Here is an 18,640-nt window from a genome sequence, read left to right as displayed (position 1 = left end):
CCTTTTGTGTTTAGTGACTGCTTTATCCTCCTAAATCTTATTATAAAATTAGGGCTACGGTGGTGAAAGAGCTGTCATGGTTGCAAAGAAGCAGTAGAATGTGTCTCTGTAATTGCAGGAAAGCACACCTGTTACAGATGTATAGGGAAGCCGTAAATATCAGCATGTCAGATGAGGGCACTTACAGGGCTCGGACTGTTAAGTCTGGCATGATCCAGAGGCCAAATATAAATTAATAACAGGAACACTTGCTACCACTAATGTGTTTTAGATTATCAGGATAATGCCACCTTCAGAAGCCCTGATTTGATTAGTGCGTCAACCTTGGCAAGATCACGTGCACATTCTTTTCAACCATAACATCAAAGAAAAATGAGAGAGACAGACAGAGAGACAAAAGGAAAGAAATGTGTCAAGTACAGTGGAGGGAAATCCGAAAAAAAAAAAAAAAATTGATCTGGTCTTTTCAGCGGTTCTTAAAAGTTCCTGAAAAATACCTATTTCTGGAAGGTTAAAGGGTTTTGCGGAAGCCGTGCCTAGAGAGGGCTGCTACAGTGAGGGATACAGCAAGACATTGTCCGCCACTTGGTAGGGCCTCGTCAGTGTCCCCAAACACTGGTTCTCAATCACTCTCCCTCCAAAAGGAATTTAAGCCAGATGTGGAGATCCTCTGTTTCCTAACTTACTTTTATTTTTTGTTGCTGTGTATGCTTTTTCTTTTAAGGACTAGCCTCCGATCCTAGTGGGCTTTGCACCCTTGAAAAGTTATCCTCTTGTCTCTGAATTTTTCATACTGTGGAGGCGTTAACAGTGTGTGTGTGTGTGTTCACAGGACGAGCAGTGGGCAGGTGTGGAGACTGGGAAGTGTTACACCCCTAACAAAACACGAACACCGTGCCAGAATACACTGTGCCAGAATGAAATCTTCTCTTCAGCCCAGCCTCTGCTTACTTATAAACCTAGTCAGGTCTACCTGCCTGTTACATGGGGCTAACTCCGATAATACAAGAGGAAAAGACCCATAAAATGATAAGGCAAGAGTTTCAATGGAGGGGATCGCCCTTTATGCCTGCACTTTGGGATCGCAGTGGGGCCCGGTGGTCTTGGGAGGGAAGGGCAGAATTCGCAGGCTCCTCCCAGCCTCCCCTTACCCACTGCTGACTCCATTACCCAGTACCTACTTCTCCGCGGGGTGCTCACAGTCCCGCTGCTGCATATGACCCGTGGAATGTCACCTGCCAGGGAAGACAGGGGTGCTTGAGGGAAAAAGCTGCCTAAAACTTATTGTATTCAAAATCTCAGTGTCAAGCAGGATCTTCAGCATCCTGCCTGACTGCTGCGTGGATGTGAATAACTCCCCAGCATCTTTCTTGACCTTGGAAGGGAGGGCCGTGAGGGTACCACCTCACAGTGTGTGTCTGCCCCTGGGGACCCCCTCGGCTTGCAGATGGATGAAGTCCTTCTGGCTCTGGCATCACCAGACCCCTACTATCAGAAGTTTCTGCAGGGTTCTTCAAAGCTTGCAGTGATGAATCAGCAGTCAGAGAGCCACTTCGAGCTTAGGAGCCCACCTCATTGGGAAGGGGGACCACTTTCCTCAAAGAGCCACAGTGTGGGACAGGTGACAGACCATTCGCCCCTGTCGGGAGGTGACACACAGCCCAGTCAAGGAAAGAGGCTATTTTCAGCTTCTCAGTATCCTGAAATCATTCTTAAAACTTTGAAGAAAAAAAAAATAGTTCTTAATTCACTTAGAGCATAATTTAGGAAGATATAAATCATGAACAAAAGCATGGTTGCTGTGTGCTGTAGTGGTTTTTCTTTTCCGACGTCAGGCGATGCCGATCATGTGCATACATACACATACACACCAACACACAAGACTTGCCAAGTTACACGTAGTGAAAGATACAGAGATCATAAAAGTATGGTTTTTGTTCTTCCCCTCAAGGGACTTGTTTTTGACCTGTTTGAGATAAAGGTCAGAAGCTCATGGAAAGTCAAGTAAGAGTAAAAGATTTAAATAACAATTCAAGAGAACCACAGGCAAGTTAAAGGACTTTGCATCATTAGTTGCTAAATGAATTGTATGGATTATAATGGTTAAAGGGAGCATAAGTGGAGAAAGTTTTCCTAGAATGGTTCTTAGGTTCTGTTTCTCATTTAGTAATCCTTTATTTTGACTCTCTTATGGGTGATGGCAATTCCAAGGTGAAATCACATTTGTAGCCTTCCTTCGAAAGGCTTCTACTCTAAGGGTAGAGTGAAATTTGGCATATAGTTAACCAGAAAGCAATTTGAAACTTGCTAACTCCTACCTGTCAAAGAGGTACAAGCAAACCTAAGTTGCTTTCCAACTGGAAGAATCAGAGAAGGCTTCATGGAAGCATAGTATTGACCATGGATATGGAGGTTGAATTTTGGATGGAATGGTTCAGGCAAAGCATCCTTAGGGAGCAAAGTGAGTTAAAGAATTTAGGATGTTTTTCTGGTGACTTAAACCCTGGAAAACCAGCTTTGGTGGTGTCGTTGAATTAACCAGGCTTAATTCCTATCACATGCTATTGCAGTTTAATAAATTCCTGCAGTTAATGAAAGCCTTTTTTTTTTTTTTCTTCCCCCTGCCTCCTGCAGTGTGCTGCTCTGGTTGGTGAAGACCAGCCTCTTTGCCCAGATCTTCCTGAACTTGACCTTTCTGAACTAGACGTGAACGACTTGGATACAGACAGCTTTCTGGGTGGACTCAAGTGGTGCAGTGACCAATCAGAAATAATATCCAATCAGTACAACAATGAGCCTTCAAACATATTTGAGGTAAGGTGGAACTTAAGTTGAACTTGAACTTGGTGGGAATTCATTGAACTTGGCTTGGGTCGTACTAATATGGTTATTGGCCTGAAAGCATAATACGTTCTTACTCTGCTGTCACCAAAAGACATTTTTATCACCTTTAAGCACTTCCTATTTTGTGGAAAAACAATGTTTGGAAAATACATGGACTTCTTTTTTTTTTTTTTTAAGAATTAAGGCCCTAAGAACCCACCAAAGAGTGCATCAAACTCTGTTGAAATCCTAAGGGATTGTGAGAGAATAAGGGACAAAGAAGAACGGATGTCTAAACCTGTTTATTCCTGTCTATTTCCCACAGAAAAATGGTGCCTAGTGGAAATTCTTATAAAATGTAAAAGAATGCATTTCTTTTTAACCAAGGGTTCGGTCTACCTTTACTTATTTTACAATGTAGGTGAGCAGATTTTATTATTATCATAATTTTGATCATATCTCTGATGTCTCTATATTATGGGAACTTCTAAGCCAAACTAATATGTACTTCTAAATTAGTCAAAATTAATTTACCTTTCAGAAGTGCGCATTACCTTCCAGACTCTAGACTCTTTATTATAAGCCTACCCTATAATAAAGAATGTTCCTTTGCACCTGTGAAAGTGTTACTTCGAGAAAAGATGGTTTTTTTCTCACAAGAAAATACTTGAAAATAAATGGTTTCTTATAGGGACAAACATGAAGTGGGTCCTCTGGCCAGTGCATTGAAGAAAGATTATCAAATCAACTAGTTTTCAGTATCACAACCACCGGCACCACCCGTAGGACCTAACATTTTCTACCTACCATGTGCCAGGCTCCATACAAAGCCTCTTGACACGCATTTTTTTATCCACCAGCAGAGACATTTCTTATACTTTCAGTGTTATTTGGTTGAAATCTCGAGTCATTAAGAAAGCCAATTTTACAAGATTTATTGAGTTTTTCCAGCACCCAGCACATAAAAGGCACTGAATAAATGTTTATTGAGTCATTAAGAAAACCAATTTTACAATATTTACTGAGTTTTTCCAGCACACCGAAGGTGTGGAATAAGTGCTTCTCGAAGAGTGAATGAATGGCGAACATGTGTGTTAATAACAGTAACAGTAATAATGAAACCGCCATCATTTTGGAACCCTTCTGCTTTTTGTATGCCGTCCCACCCATCCCTCGGAGCAATCTCTTGTTTGGGTACCATTATTATCATTCCCATTTTACGTATACAGACAGTGCATTTCAGAGAGATGAAGTGATTTTCGCCACATCACACAGTGGACGAATTTGAACCCCAACCATATCGGACTTCGAAGTCTATTATCATGGATAAAAATAGACTCACCGTGAATGTGGGTGACAGCCATCCTTTGCAAAGACAGAGCAAGCTGCTTCTTTGCTCAATATACTTAAAAATAGAACAGACGCTTTCTTTGCAGTGTTGGTTGACATGGAAGCAGGTATAGCTGGTGAGCCGAGGTGGCTGCAGATTCTGTCAACGGCTAAGATTTTATAATACGTCTGGAGCATTAAGTGGGTCTTAGAAGAGTGCTTAAGGTAATGGAGTTAAGGCCTGGGAGAAGGAATCAGGTGGAAGAAACACCGAGGGTTTGTGGTTAGTTATACTTTCCCAGGCTTCTCAGCCGGGTCTCAGAAAGTTCATGCGAGGACTTGGCTGGTTCAAACTGGTAAATTGAACATTCCTCATTCAGGACACTTGTCAGGTTACAGGCCCATTTTAAGTCATGCTGCATTAAATAAACAGAACTTTTTAAAAAAAATGTTCATCTCCATAGACCTCTTATCTAAAAATCGGCTATTGCATATTGGGTAAATGCCATGCATTTTGTAGGAGGTGGTTAAGGAACAACTAAAAGGTTGGAGGGGGAGATGGCTCTGTAGTCAGGGCCTCCCTGGTGGGCTGGTTGCAAAAAATACAACTTTTTTTCATGACCTGTGTCCCCATGTTTTGTACCGTGGCACCTGTATGAAGAATTTTTCATTTATGCTTTAAGGAGAATTGTCCAGCAACTACTTAAATGTCTACAGACACTGAATCTCCACCAAGACACCCCTCTTGTTGTCCCATGCAACTTTTTACTGCTGATGGAACTGTTTTCGGCACTCTCACACACAAGGCTTATTTCATTGTATCTCTCATTAGGTCATTTTAAACCAGTGGTTCTCAACCTGAAGGCAGTTTTGCTTGCCTGGGAATATTTAGCATTGTCTGGAAATATGTTTGATTGTTAGATCTGGGGTCAGGGAGGTGCTGCTGGTATTTAGGAGGCAGAGACCAGAGAGGTTGCTAAACACCCTACAATGCACAGGACAGCATCCCACAACAAAGAATTATTTGAGTCCCAGTGACAATGGTGCTGAGGTGGAGAAACCTTGTTTTTAAAAGTAAAGTCATTGCCATTCCTTTTTAGAAAACACTGAAGATGAATTGGTTAGATTTATGAGAGAGAAAAGTTAATTAAGATACAGGGTGTAAAGAATTAGAAGCCATAGAAAATTACTGAGATGCCCAGGGCCTCAGGACTGATATGTCAGGAATTCTCTTAGTGACAGACAGCAAAAGTGACTGTATAGATAAGTCTCATACCAGTTTTTCTCTGATGTCACGAAGCCCAATCTTTTTTGTCCATGCAAAGGGAAGGCTGTATGTGGCAACACACACAGAGCACACATACATATCACACACACACAGCACACACACGCAACACACACAGCACATGTACACACACATGCGCACACACAGCACACACACACAGCACACACACACATACACACACACACACACACACACACACACACACACACTGCAGCTGCTCGCCCAGCATTTGCATCCAGAAAAGACGCCTCCGCTCTTTGCCCTCTAGTGTTAAATCCAGACATCTTTTCTAGAAGGAAAAAAAAGTGTGTTTTGAGCACGGGTAGAATTCTCAAATTGCATCTTCCCCTGAGAAGCAGCTTCGTAGGCAGCGGAATAACCCTTGAATGGCTACGGCTTGGCACATTGCTTCTGCCCAGGCACCGTGGCCCAGAAGGCATTTCCCAGCGCCTGTGACTTTAAATTTCTCACGCGGACTTTCACCTGTGCTCCCTCACTTTCTTCCAGTTCTCAAAACCCTGCCTCATCACATTTGTGAAGGCCTTGTACTTGAGCAAGCCAAACAGTCACGGTCTCTGCCACCTCTGATCTGCCAATAACAAGCATTATCTCCCTCAGATTCCCAGAATAAAATAAGGCATCGGAGTAGTTAAACACTTTTTCCCTGACTCAAGTCGCACACTGATGACACTGCTGGAAACCAGCCACAGGATTTCTGAATTCTCATCAAAGCAGGAAGAGAGGGGGTATTTAAGGTTACATTTAGTATTGCAGAATGTTTAAACGTTGGGGATGAGTAGAAATATCTTCCGTGGACCTGGTCCCCACATTGGACTTTCAGTTGAATTTTTTATGTAACTTAAGAAGAAGAAGGAAAAAAAAAAAAAAAGAATGAAATTGAATGTCACAATTTGGGAACTGGTGAATTCCTAAGTGGGAGCAAGGTGAGTCCACACGCAATTGTACGTGGTGGTTGAGTAACTGGGCATACAAACAGCGATCTCTGCTTGCACAACCTATGTTTGAAAGTGTAAATGCAGGTGATCAGGTATGATTCAGAAGCCGCTTAGCAAAACAGGACACAGGGCCTATAGGTGCAGTGCCCGGCGAATCTGACCCATGTGTCAGGAAAACAGGATGCTGTCTCTGGACTGGCTGGTAGCAAGATTTATGTGTCAGAATATTGCAACACCACTTCCTTCTCTGGGTTGCTTTGTGCATTGTTTGAAGGAGGAGAATAAAGAACTACTTTTACAGCAGGACAGTGTGTAAAGAAAGGGTGGTGTGGGGTTAGGTTAAACGGCACCTTGGCTCTTCTGGGACACTGGGGGCCACCTTGTCTCTGCTTTATTTTAACCGCAGCTTTAATGCCGCCTTGATTCCACTGAATGGGCATCTTTCATGCGTTGGTCTGATACTTCTGAATGCAGCTACTTGGGGTTCTTTAGAACATGGAGAGTGAGAATGTAGTTGCCTCTAGGTCCTGACTCCTAATATGTTCTGAAACATGCCTTTGCTGCTGGGGGTGAGGGAAGGGCTCTTAGCTGTGGCCAGCCTTCGTGTTGGGTAATTACTGAAACTCTCAGGAAGGTCTGATACTGTGAACTTTTGTAAAAGAAAAAGGGTAGCTTCCTGCTACCTCTCTGTATGGTGTCCTGCTGTCTGGCACCAAGGGCAAGGTGGATGGACGCTCTCAAGAATGTTTGATCACTCTCGTGGGAATTTAAATGATGTTACATTTTTTTTTTCATTGACGTTCAGTTGTATTCTATTTGTTTTCCTAAAATGGGCATATATTATATCCTTCCGAAAAACATTGGAAGAAACAAGTCTTGGCTATTCAAAAGACTGAAGAGTTGCTGTCATGGCTCAGTGGTCAACAAACCTGACTAGCATCCACGAGAACGCGGGTTTGATCCCCAGCCTTGCTCAGTGGGTTAAGGATCTGGTGTTGCCATGAGCTGTGGTGTAGGTCACAGATACAGCTCGGATTCTGCATTGCTGTGGCTCTGGCATAAGCTGGTGGCTATAGCTCGGATTCTACCCCTAGCCTGGGAACCTCCATATGCCATGGTGCAGCCCTAAAAAAGACAAAAAAAAAAAAAAAAGACTGAGAATTTGGAAAGCAGGGAACCAGCTTGTCTTATTCACTGAAGTTTTCTAGACTTTTTTTTTTTTTTTTTTTTTTTACAAAACAGAAGAAAGTAGGTACTCCATAAACAATTGCAACCTAATGAATATGTTGTCTGTCATATATGTATTGATGGTGTCAACTGCGTTAGGTAGTTAGGTAGTGTGAAAACATAAAGCAAAAAGATCTATTTTCCTAAAGCACTTTAAATCCAGTTGGGGAGGGCAAGTGGTGAAATGGGAAACAATTAGCAAATAATGGGAGACTGTGTATACAGATATACATATATATGTCCACATACATCAGCATTTGGAGAAGAATGTAAGATTATATATATTCATGTGTATATGCACATGCATATTTATGTGCATGGGGCTATATTACGTGTATATATTGATCGGAAAAATTACGAGACTGCGTGTATGCATATACATGTGTATATGTGTGTATACATTTATGTGTGTGTGTGTCCTAGCTAAGGAGGGAATCAGCAAGAATAATGGCACTGAGGCTGATGAGAGAATAAGAGTGAAGCACTTTCACAGAGGTGGGTATGAAGTTGAAAAGCTTGACTTACTCAAAGTGAAGTTTGTATGAAGTGAAACCCAGGCGTAAGAGAAATAAGTCTGGATTTAGGGTGGGTCTCAGATTATGCCAGGCCAGGAGAACCGGGTTGGAAGTGTTCAGTGTTTCCATGATAGGAATTAGGGTGCCACTGAAGCTTTTTAGCGGGAGATGGATGCGATGGCGATGGCATTTAAGGGTGATCATTCTGACTGTTGAAAGAGCTTTGGACTAGCAGAAAGTAGAGGGAACCTGACCGCAGGCTCTGCTGCATTCCAAACCTCATGCGATGTTGGTGCAGGGAAGGGACAAGGTGACAGCAGAGGGGATGGCGTCCAGGGAATAAAACCCGAAGCACCTTGAAGGAAAATTCCATCAGCCCTGATAAATATGAGTGAGGTTAGAGAGGGAGGTGGCAAAACATGCTAACTCAAAAATATTCAGAATCGGAACTTCATGGAAGTGGTCCTGGTTAAGTGTCTGCTTACCTTTAGGAGCCAGAGTACTTTCCTGGACTGTGAATCATTTTACAAAGGGGCTCTCCAGTTCCCTGCTGCCTCAGGGGCAAAATGTATTTAACCCAATCCACAAATTTACGTGGTGTCTGCTTTCTCTCACTTGTCTCCTTGAAGGAAATTCTGTAGCCTTCCATGGTAATGAATTCCTGCTTCTGACCGTGCCTGTGGTCAGGCAGACTTTTCTATGAATGGCAAACCTCTTGGAATTTTAACACAACAAGCAGAGAGAACAAAATGTGTGTCAAAACCGCCTCACCTTAATTTAATCATCGGAAGAATAAATTCTCCTTTGTTATGTGGGGAGACCGAATTCATTTACAATAATCCCTTTGTGAAGGTTTCTGGAATTTCCAATTTGCAATCAATAAATGTTTGTCATTTAAATGAAATTTACGGCCCACAACCAGATTTTTGCCACACTCAGTAATGATGCTTACAGAGAATATAGACTTCAAGTAAGAAAATAATAGCCATTTAAGTGGGGAGATAATTGGCTGAAACATAAGAACATTGAAGAATGTTGAAACTCATGGAGACTTATGGAGTATTTTAAAAATTTATGTTGTACTTATCTTTGCATTTGTAGTCTAACACAAAATTCCAAATTCTGGGTATAAATCAGTTAGATGTTCATCTTGGAGAATCACAAATCAGAAAGCAACAATCTGACCCAGCTTGTGTGGGGCTTTATTTTCAACCTCTACTCAGCTTTTCTGGCAGGGAGGCTAAATTGTGTGTGTGTGTGTGTGTGTGTGTGTGTGTGTGTGTGTGTGTGTGTGTGCACGCGCGCACGTATGTGCATGCATGTGTGCTCATCTACACACCTCAGTTAAAGACCATTTTAGACTCCTTGCCTAGATAACATCTGCCTTATCTTGGGAACATCTGGTTTATCACCCTGCTTCTTCCCTGCCATTATGCTGACCACTGGAAAAATATGGTTCAGGGATTCTGATCCACAGAGTTCTTGGCATCAACCCTGCTAATAAATAATAAGTCACATGATGCCAGTTACATGACATCTTTCACCATCACTAACTTTTCTGGTGGCTGCTCTTATGGGTGCAAGTTGTGGCTGCAGAAGATGAGTTTAGAAGCCAATCCAGTTCTTAGCCACTGGCCATTTGGAAAGGGAAAATTCATATGTTTAATTGGGATGATGATTGTAAAATGTACTAGTTGGTGCTGGGGAGGAGGGGGAGCGGGCAGAGACCGACTGTTTCATGTCCTACACACTGGGCACTCCAAGAAGGAGGTGAGCTCTTTTATGGGCATGTCTTAGGCTTTCCCCACCTCCTGGGCTCTCAAGTGGGTCTTTTAACTAAAAACCACTCCGCAGAAAAGTGGAGACCCACACCCACAAGGAGAAACTCTCAGAAAGGAATCGGGAAAAAGTAGTTCATTGCCTCTCAGATTGACTTCAGAGATCCTAGTCGAGGTTAAAGTAATCAAGATTCAGGATGCTGTGTGGGACACACTGTCTGTTTGTACAGCAGCCACGTGTGCTTGTGTAGGGACCTTATACATATGCCAGGCCTGTTTGTCCATGTCCCCCTATCTGTATGCAACACCGTGGAAACACAGCCCAGCAGATGGCTCACCTCTGAATGAGATCAACACTCAAAGCAGATAAAAAGATGAACATTCAAGACTGAGCGCCAAGTCGTTCTTCCACTGTTCTCTACCCCAGACTTCACGTTTTTAACAAGGTTAATCTGTCCCTATAATATGTGCCTATTCTTCTAGCAATGAACACTTTTATTGTGGCTTTTATAAAATGAATTGCCTGTGATGTAAAGCAATTTTGTAAGGACCATTCTTTTTTTTCTTCTTCTTCTTCTTCTTTAGCCTCTCAGGTTGCTTTCAAGAGGGTGCATTCTGAGCTAGAGTTTGAAACCCAAGCAGGATCCTGTGTTTCCCTGTAGCCTGCCAAAGATGCTGAATTACAAGTAGCTAGAATGAGAGCAAGGGAAAAGGGAGGCAAGATACACAAGGAAATACACACTCTTACTCTTGGCAAGGGCAACATTTTAGGAAGATAAATGACTTCTTACCCATTACGCCATTTGTCCCAAAACGATGATACGTGATACTTTTGTGCCTTTTCTGTTCCAAAATGAGAGAATGGTTTGCATAGTTTCAGATTCTAAACACCGAGACTTTGTAGGCCTGCCCATCTCCATTACTAGTGCAAGTTATTCATTCAAGGTTTGCAGCTGGATAGATTAATGAATTACTAGATCTTGCGTAAAATGACTTGGCCTGACTTTTAAACAACTACTTTTTTTTTTTTTTTATCTTTTTTCTTGTTGGCCAGTCTCGTGGTCCATGTTAATGGGCTCTAGAGATCAAGCCCCCCATAGAATGGACGTGTTTTTTTGTTCTTCCCACAAGTAGCTTTGTTAACTGTTGCCTCCACTTTTTCATTCGCTCCCACACTTCTGCTCAGAAGCAGTCCGTTCAGGGAGGTACAAGCAGGCTGGTCAGGCAGGGATGAGGGGAGGAGACTTAGTAGCCACATCCTTGGTGGCCGATGTCCTTCCCGGGGCCCTATCACGTGACCTGTCGGAACCCTGTCTTCAGCACAACTGAGTTTCGAGTGAGTTCCTTGGTGTTGCTCACACACTATGCAGAGCTGGAGCTCTGAACTTTGAAGGAAAGCCTCAGAGCTATTTGCAAAGTGCTGGTGTTTAGTGAATACTAAATTACATTTAGGAAATAGTCTACTGCTACCAGTTATACTTCATTTTTATTCTTGACACAGACACCTAAATCAGAGAACAGTAACATTTCAGAGATTATGGAAGCAGTTTGGGTATGTTCCAACACTATAATAGGATCAGAATTTTAAGGCCTTTTGTATTATTACCAATAGTCACTTAGTTTCTACTGCAGTGTACTTTGTAGGGAATTATAGCTTTTACTAAAAAGATTAAAATGCTATTATGCAAATGATTGCAGTATGTTATTATGTTTACAAATTAACATCCATGGCTCAACACACAAATTAACTAACTATTCTATCTATGTTATTAAGGATTTAATAAAGTAACTGTTAATAAAAATGGGTAGCTTGGAACACTGAATAGGAAACCACTGTGATTTAACACAGAACTCAAGCATTGTGTTTAATGTTCTAGGTGATATAATGGTAAAATAAAGTTGAGCAAAGCACAAAGCAAAGCTGGGACCATGAGAGCCGCAGAGCTGCCTGTCTGAGACGCTGATGGCCGTGAACTAAATAGCTTCAGGCTACACTATACAGTGGGCGGCATACAGTAAATCTAAGCAAAGCACGCGCACCACCTTCTATTAATAAATAGTTCATTGAAATGATAATCGCCCTCCCTTACATGTCTGATATGTTCCATACACACGGAGAATACTTACATTATTCTAAAATGGAGCTCAGAGCAAATTTTGCTATAGCGAATGGGATTTAGCTGCAGAATATCGCCGTGTGATAAAAGAGGAGAAGGCTAGGTTCAGACTCAGATGGCTTTACAAACAGGCTGCAAATTGCTATTCCTGGCTGTTCATAAGAGATCATAAAAGCAAGGAGATAAGAACCGCCAGGGTCTCTGAGAAATGAATGTATGTGATTATGTTATCTTATGGGTTGGATTTACTAGACAGACCGACAACACTTTCACTTCAGTCCGACAGGAAAAGGAGAAAGAGATGTCGACTTTGAATAGCAAACTTTGTCAGAGCGTGCAAGTCCCAATACGTCATCATTAAAATCTTTTAAAAGTGGTCGAGGATGCTGGTCAGTGACTCCATTGCTAGACCTCAAAACAAGAGCGAAGGGTGTTACCTGATCTTCAGCAAACAAACAAAGAAACAAACAGATTCCTGAAAATCCTGGAGCAACGTCGTTCATATTCGACATGTTTTAGGTTTATGTTTCTCAGTCGTCAGATACAGATGTGGAAGCCTTCAGTGTAAACAGTACCCATTTTCAGGTCAGGTCTACCCCAAACCAAATTTAAACGAAATAATAAACCATGGTCCTTTTAGATCCACTGACCCAGGGCAACCAGCCTGGGCTTTTTAGCAGGAATATCTGGGTGAACTTAAAGAGACGAGGGAGCAGGGAAGCAACTACAAACTTGGTCAAGGTTTGTGTCCTTGCATACAATACAAGCAATTTATTTTGTTCCGAATAGCACCTCTGTCGTGGGGAAACTGCTTATGCAAATTTGTGATATCTAGCTTGAGCAAGGTGCCTGGTTCCCTCATTTCCTTCCACATTTGGATAAATTGTGTTGTTCTTCACTCTTCCAAATTTGTCCTTGTGGAAAGGGAACACTTGCAAATTGGTTAAAGCTTGCGAAGAGGAAGAAAGCGGGGGAGAGGAAGGAGGAAACACTTGGACCAAAAACAGTGGCTGGGACAGCTTAGCATTCGATGGTTTGTGGCCTTGTCCGGTTCCCAGGCACCTGATCGAGAAAGTGGTACAATCCTGTTATGCAGGCATTCCGGAGCGCCTGCCAACATTCACCTGACATGACCAAGGTTTAAAGTACTGGCAGTAACTTTACACAGCAGAGGGGAAATGCGTGCCTGGGGTGTGTGTGTGTGTGTCAAGGGGGAGGGGGGGTGCAGGGGGGTGCGCCTGCTTGCATACACATCCACATTCTTTTTTTTTTTTTTAGAAAAAAAAAAAAGCGATGCTTGCCATAGCAGGGTGGTAAAATAATTAGTCCAGCAGACAAATGTCTTGGCCCATGTTTAAACAGAGCTTTAAGGACACAGTGTTCTCACCAGTCAGATATCTAAATACAAACCAGTGTCAGCTGCCACGCAGACCAAAATGTAATAGCCTGCTTTCACAGGGGTCATCGTCAATCCATTTTGGTCGTGGCCACACTGCACATCTGTTTCTGCGCTGCAGCTCCTTAAGGTGGCATTGGACTTCATCAGAACACAAACAGCCCAGCTATAAATTGCCACTGCTGGAGTGCCTTTGAATAAGTGTATACTGTTTCATATTTATAATGGTGAGGCTTCATAATATTCACAGTGAATATATAACACCGATCAGTTCAACAAGCATGAAATTGTATGTTGTCAACTTGTCACATAAATAGAGTCATATTCCGGCTTGCGATAATGTTGAACTAACATTTTTTTCCCCCATAATTGTTGAGAGGGTCACCCAAAAGTGGGGAGGTAGCACTTCCTTTGGTCGATAAACAGTTGGGGCTATTGTAAAGTTGATATTACCGTTGATGGGTTCCTTTGCTCCCCTCTCTCCAAAGTGCTTGCTTTTCTTGGGTGAATGCTAATTGGCTAATCTGGTGTGTTTCTTCTGTCATCCAGTGGTATCATTTTCAGCCAGTGCTAGAAGGCTTTTTTTGGGTTGTGTATGTGTGAGTAGCTTTTTTTGTTCTCCTTTAAAACATTTTTTTTTTCTATTCTTGTAGCGCAAATCAGTGCTAATTGTCATGAAATTCTCTAACCATCCTCTGGCAAGCTCTCTCGTTCATTTGCACTCCAGTTAACTCTTAATTCATTACCAGAATCCCGGGTCATAGTGAAGGCTGGACATTTTGATCAGACTTTCTCATGATAGAGAATTTAGAGAGATGCGGCAAAGAAATGATTGCACCAAATGTGCAACTTGCTTAAAGGAGAAAGTGCGGGGGGAGGTAGGGGGCAAATGAAACCGACGCATCGGTCGCCGGGGAGCAACTACAGAGACCAATTTCCACAGTGGCTGATATTTCAGCACCAGAGGCATGAGAAGAAACGGATGCCAAGTACTTTTTCACTTTTGAGAAATTCTTCGATGTGTTCAATCCTCCCCATCTTCCTTCAAATGGCCCGGAGTCAGAAAGTGTTGCCAGCTCTCTCTGCAGTCATGTGAATTTCCCTGGTTAAAGTGGCTGACTTTAAAACCTCAGGATGGTGCTTTAGGAGGTGTGGATTACCAAAGGGTATTACTAACTCCGATGTTTTCATCCCATATCGTGTGTGGTGTGGATGGTCATGTTTTCACGTAGAAGAAGCCATTTGTCCGCCAAAGCTCCTGGTCTCCAGAAATATTTTCACATTTCTTCAGGCTTCTGGTTAAAAGTTCCTCTCTTCTCTCACTGATGTCTCTATCCATTCCTCAAAAAATGATTACCGTCAACCATTAGCATGCCCATTAGCATGTCACTTCCTGGGGATACAGTGGTTCCATGCAGACAAAGTCCATGGCGCCATGCTGCTCATGGCTGATGATGAAGATGCAGCTTGAGAACCCAGTAAGATACAGTCTCTGATAGAGAAAGCCAAGCAGGGACTTTCTCCACTGGCCTGTTGTCTTGATCATCGATCACAGATAAATTCTGCCTTTCTCAGGGGGTGGGGGGGGTTCATTTACCATCTTCAGAAGTGCCTTCTCCTGGAAGTGGAATTTGGCTGGAGAACATTTCCCTTGGCTAATGGGACCTTCTGTTCCAAACCAAGGGCCCTGGGCACAGCGTCTGGCAAATGCAGGGCAGTGGGACAGAATATTTGAAATGGGGAGATCTGGCTCTACCGTGCCCTACACACAGTGTGTTGAGAAAAACAGCAGTTTGCTCATGGGGATTGCTGAGGGAAGACCAGAAGAAGGAGCCTTCAGGGAAGAGAGAAAGGCTGTCAGCAGAAGGTTCTGCAACCAGGGTGCACAGCTGATGTGAGTGGAATGCTGAGTCCCTGGCAATGCAGGTGGGTGCCTTTGGGTGAAAATGATTCTGCACCATTTGAGGCCTGTCGACCTTTCTCTGCGAGAATGGTATTTCCTGCTGGAAGGACTGACGCGCTTTTTTGCCTCTCTGCGACATCTTGAATGTGGGGCCTTCTCTGTGTTGTCTCATGGACAGTCCTTCCCTGGGACTGTCTGGCCTTGGGTGATGAGGCAGGCATGAGAAGAAGGCTCTGTACCCCTTTCCTCTTCTCTTGGGAGGTACCAAGCTTTACATCTCTACTGAGCCTGATTCACTTAGATCGTTTTCACGTCCCGGTAATTCTCCAGCTTCAATTTCTTCTCACCAGTCCTTTCTGAGAAGTTGATTTCTGCTTCTGAATGCTGCTTACATAGGGGAAAAGGCACCTCTATTATAGGAATGCCCTTGGTTTTTCCATGGACGCTTGGCCTAAGGACATTGGCTTCCCTGGGTGCCATCTCATTTGTTCAGATGTGAAGTTGGAGCTTCTGTAGTCCAGACATAGCTCTCCCGGGTGTCCAGGGATCCTCGCCAACTCAGATCCTGTCCAGAAATGTTCTCATGTCAGGATCCTCTCGTGTCTTGCCAGCACATGCTTAGCAGGGACACCCTGATCTCCCCTGAGCCTCGTCTATCAGCCTGCCTTTTCTTCTGGGCAGGGCTGCTTGATGGGCAGGCTCGCCTCCTGTTCCTACTGAAGAAGAGTCTGGGCAAACGCTGGAATGCCGCGGTGCCGCCTGGGATAAGTGACTTCTTTCCCCCTGCTGGTCCTCAGTTCCAGGACTCTGCATGCAGTAGATTTGAGAGTTATATTAGGTCACAGTGCCACTTTCGAGCTCCTTTAATCCTATCACCCGGCAATCCATGTAGCTGAGGTGGCTGCCCTGGTCCTGAAGGAATTTGTGTCAATTTCTCCTGGGACAAATCTAGTCTGGGCCACTTGGCAATATTTGTTCCAACTGCACATTTTGACAAAGACGTTTTGGCCACACAGAGCCAGAGAATTTGCTGCGTGCTGATGCGTTTGGGGGGAACTGAATGTTGCCTGGTCTTGGCAGATAACTGAGTCTGGCGATCTATGTGGCATGATCCATGCCCTGTTTAATTTGTCTTTGAATGGCAAATGCGTTTCTTCTCTGAGTCAGCAAAAGCCTTGATACCCTCCAGTGGTACTGGGTGACTTCTCTGTGATACAGAAAAACAAAACCTTGATCCTACTTTTTTTCCCTTTAGTGGCTGGTTCATTTTTATTTCCAGCGACGTTTCATCGCTGAAAGAGAAGATGTATGTTCCATAGATGGGATGCAGTTTTACTTAATCACAGTGGTTATTTTTATAATTCGCATTAGGAGACCTCATTTCTCTGGCCATTATTAACTTAGTGTTATTAATTGTCTGAAACATAGCTGAGAAACACACCATTTGTAAAAATGTCTCTGAGAAGCCAAACCAGATGGGGAAAAAAAAAAATCATACCCTCAAACTCAATGCATTTTATTACCAGATAAGCTTCTCCAGCTCTCACTTAGCATTTGCTTCCTTTTGTTTTACTTTCAATTTAAACCAATCTAGTTATCTGTGTTCTGAGCACATGGGAGATTAGAAGAAATGATTTAGAAAGTTAATGAGCTTGTAAGAGGCAAGGAGTGGGAAGTAGGAACTGACCCAAAGAGATGAGACTAAAAACTACAAAAAGTAGACAATCACTCAAAATACGACTGTCTGGGGCCATTTCAGTAGAGGGCAGAACACTCTATACTTTCAGGGCTGTATTTCTAAATAGCTCCCTACGGTCATTTCATAATATTGTACAAAGCTACAAAAATCAATTCTCATAATTTTTAAGGTGAGGGAAATATGTAAATGATTTTGAAATCTTTCCATTAAATGCTTTAATAAAAAATTTGGTGCTTAAGCGATGCAACTTTTCGATTCTTCTGCACACGTGCCAAGATGGATTAACGCCTGATCATGAGAGATAAATGAGGCATATACACAAACACACACATGTTTTTACATCTAGAAGATTTTCACGTGGTCTGGCATCCCTCTGTCTTTCCCGCGTAGTAATACCTACTAGGAGAATGTTCCATGAAATGTTAAACTTCATTGTATAATTGGTCAGCTCACTTTCCCCCTTGAAAAATACAACTGGTAAAATTTCCTCCAATAAAAACACCAGTGATTTTTTTTTTCTTGTGTTTTAGGAACGATTTTTAGCTGTAGGGCCCTTGGTCAAGACAAGCACAGCTCAGCAGAGTTATCCTTAAATAAGTAATTCCCCACATTACCTTAGAATGAAATTGCTTATATTTTTCCCCGTCTTTGCTTTCCTACTCAGTCCTCAACTCCACCACCACCCCAGCAATGCATAATTCATGTGTATATTTTCATTGAGAACACACTCAATTGTATTACCAGTACTATGAGTGATTTCCCCATTTTTTCCCATTTTGTTTGGAGATCCTTATAAATAAATCACCAACTGCAAGGCTTGCAAGGCAATCACTAAAATGTGCTGCTTGGGTTTGGATCAAGGATTTCAGATAATATGCAGGCCTGGGTTCCCTAAATCTCATTTCCGTCTCGAAAGCCAAGGAAAGCGATAACTGTGTCGTCTTTATCCGAACTCTCTGGCCCAGCTCTGTCACCTTTCACCGGAGGGGAGAGAATGGAAAGCTTGGGTTTCTCTACATGGACCCTGAGCTTTGGTTAGGCTATGACCCCGCATTAATATTCCACCTTTGGCAATTTCAAAGAATGCTGTCCACTCTTCCTACTGTAAGCAGCCTGGCTCCCCTGGTGCTTCTCACGCTTCTCCTTTGTATGAAGGCATTTGTGCCTCCCTTCATGTCCCTTTCAGGAGTAATTCTTCCCTTGTTCAATTTTTCCCTTTCTCTTTATGGCTGTCATAATAGTCCCTGATACAGTCAGGCAGCGGTGACCCTGTCCGTCACTCACCTGCAAGCTATTCTTGAACCAGCGGATGGTCCCTGAGTGACCAGATTAATTGTGCCAGTGGTGGGCCTTTCCACCCGACCTTTTATCCGGCAGCATAAAAGCCGATTCCAGGCTGTGTGCAAGCTGGCCGCCCCGCCATCTCAGTGTCCTCCGTGGAGCCAGGTGGTGGAAGGAGAGAATAAATGCAAATGAGGTGCAGAGGTGCAGAGAAAAAGGTGTGCGGTTGGGGGCTTCTCGGAAACGAAATCTGTCCTCCTTTGCGTGTCAGTGGAAATAAGTCTTAAGAAGTGATTATCCCAAGGAAATTTTCCATAGACCCAATTTCCAT

At 43.0% G+C, this 18,640-nt stretch overlaps 1 protein-coding gene across 14 annotated transcripts in view; it reads left to right on the top strand.

Annotated features, from left to right (window-relative positions):
• PPARGC1A (PPARG coactivator 1 alpha) overlaps window positions 1–18,640 on the top strand; it is a 686,355-nt gene that overhangs the window by 583,796 nt on the left and 83,919 nt on the right. For 12 of the 14 annotated variants that reach the window (XM_084970901.1, XM_084970902.1, XM_084970903.1 and 9 more), the window contains 1 exon segment: window positions 2,635–2,814. In XM_084970901.1, the coding sequence (XP_084827027.1) occupies window positions 2,635–2,814 (180 nt within the window). 14 annotated transcript variants of the gene reach the window in all.

This window comes from Sus scrofa, chromosome 8 (assembly GCF_054392235.1).
Source record: "Sus scrofa isolate SSC_HxYL_T2T_F1_AM1 chromosome 8, Sscrofa_HxYL_maternal_Yorkshire_Landrace_v2.0, whole genome shotgun sequence".
Classification (NCBI taxonomy): domain Eukaryota; kingdom Metazoa; phylum Chordata; class Mammalia; order Artiodactyla; family Suidae; genus Sus; species Sus scrofa.
Note: the sequence above shows the minus strand (reverse complement) of the source record. Positions and strands in the feature narration are given on the sequence as shown.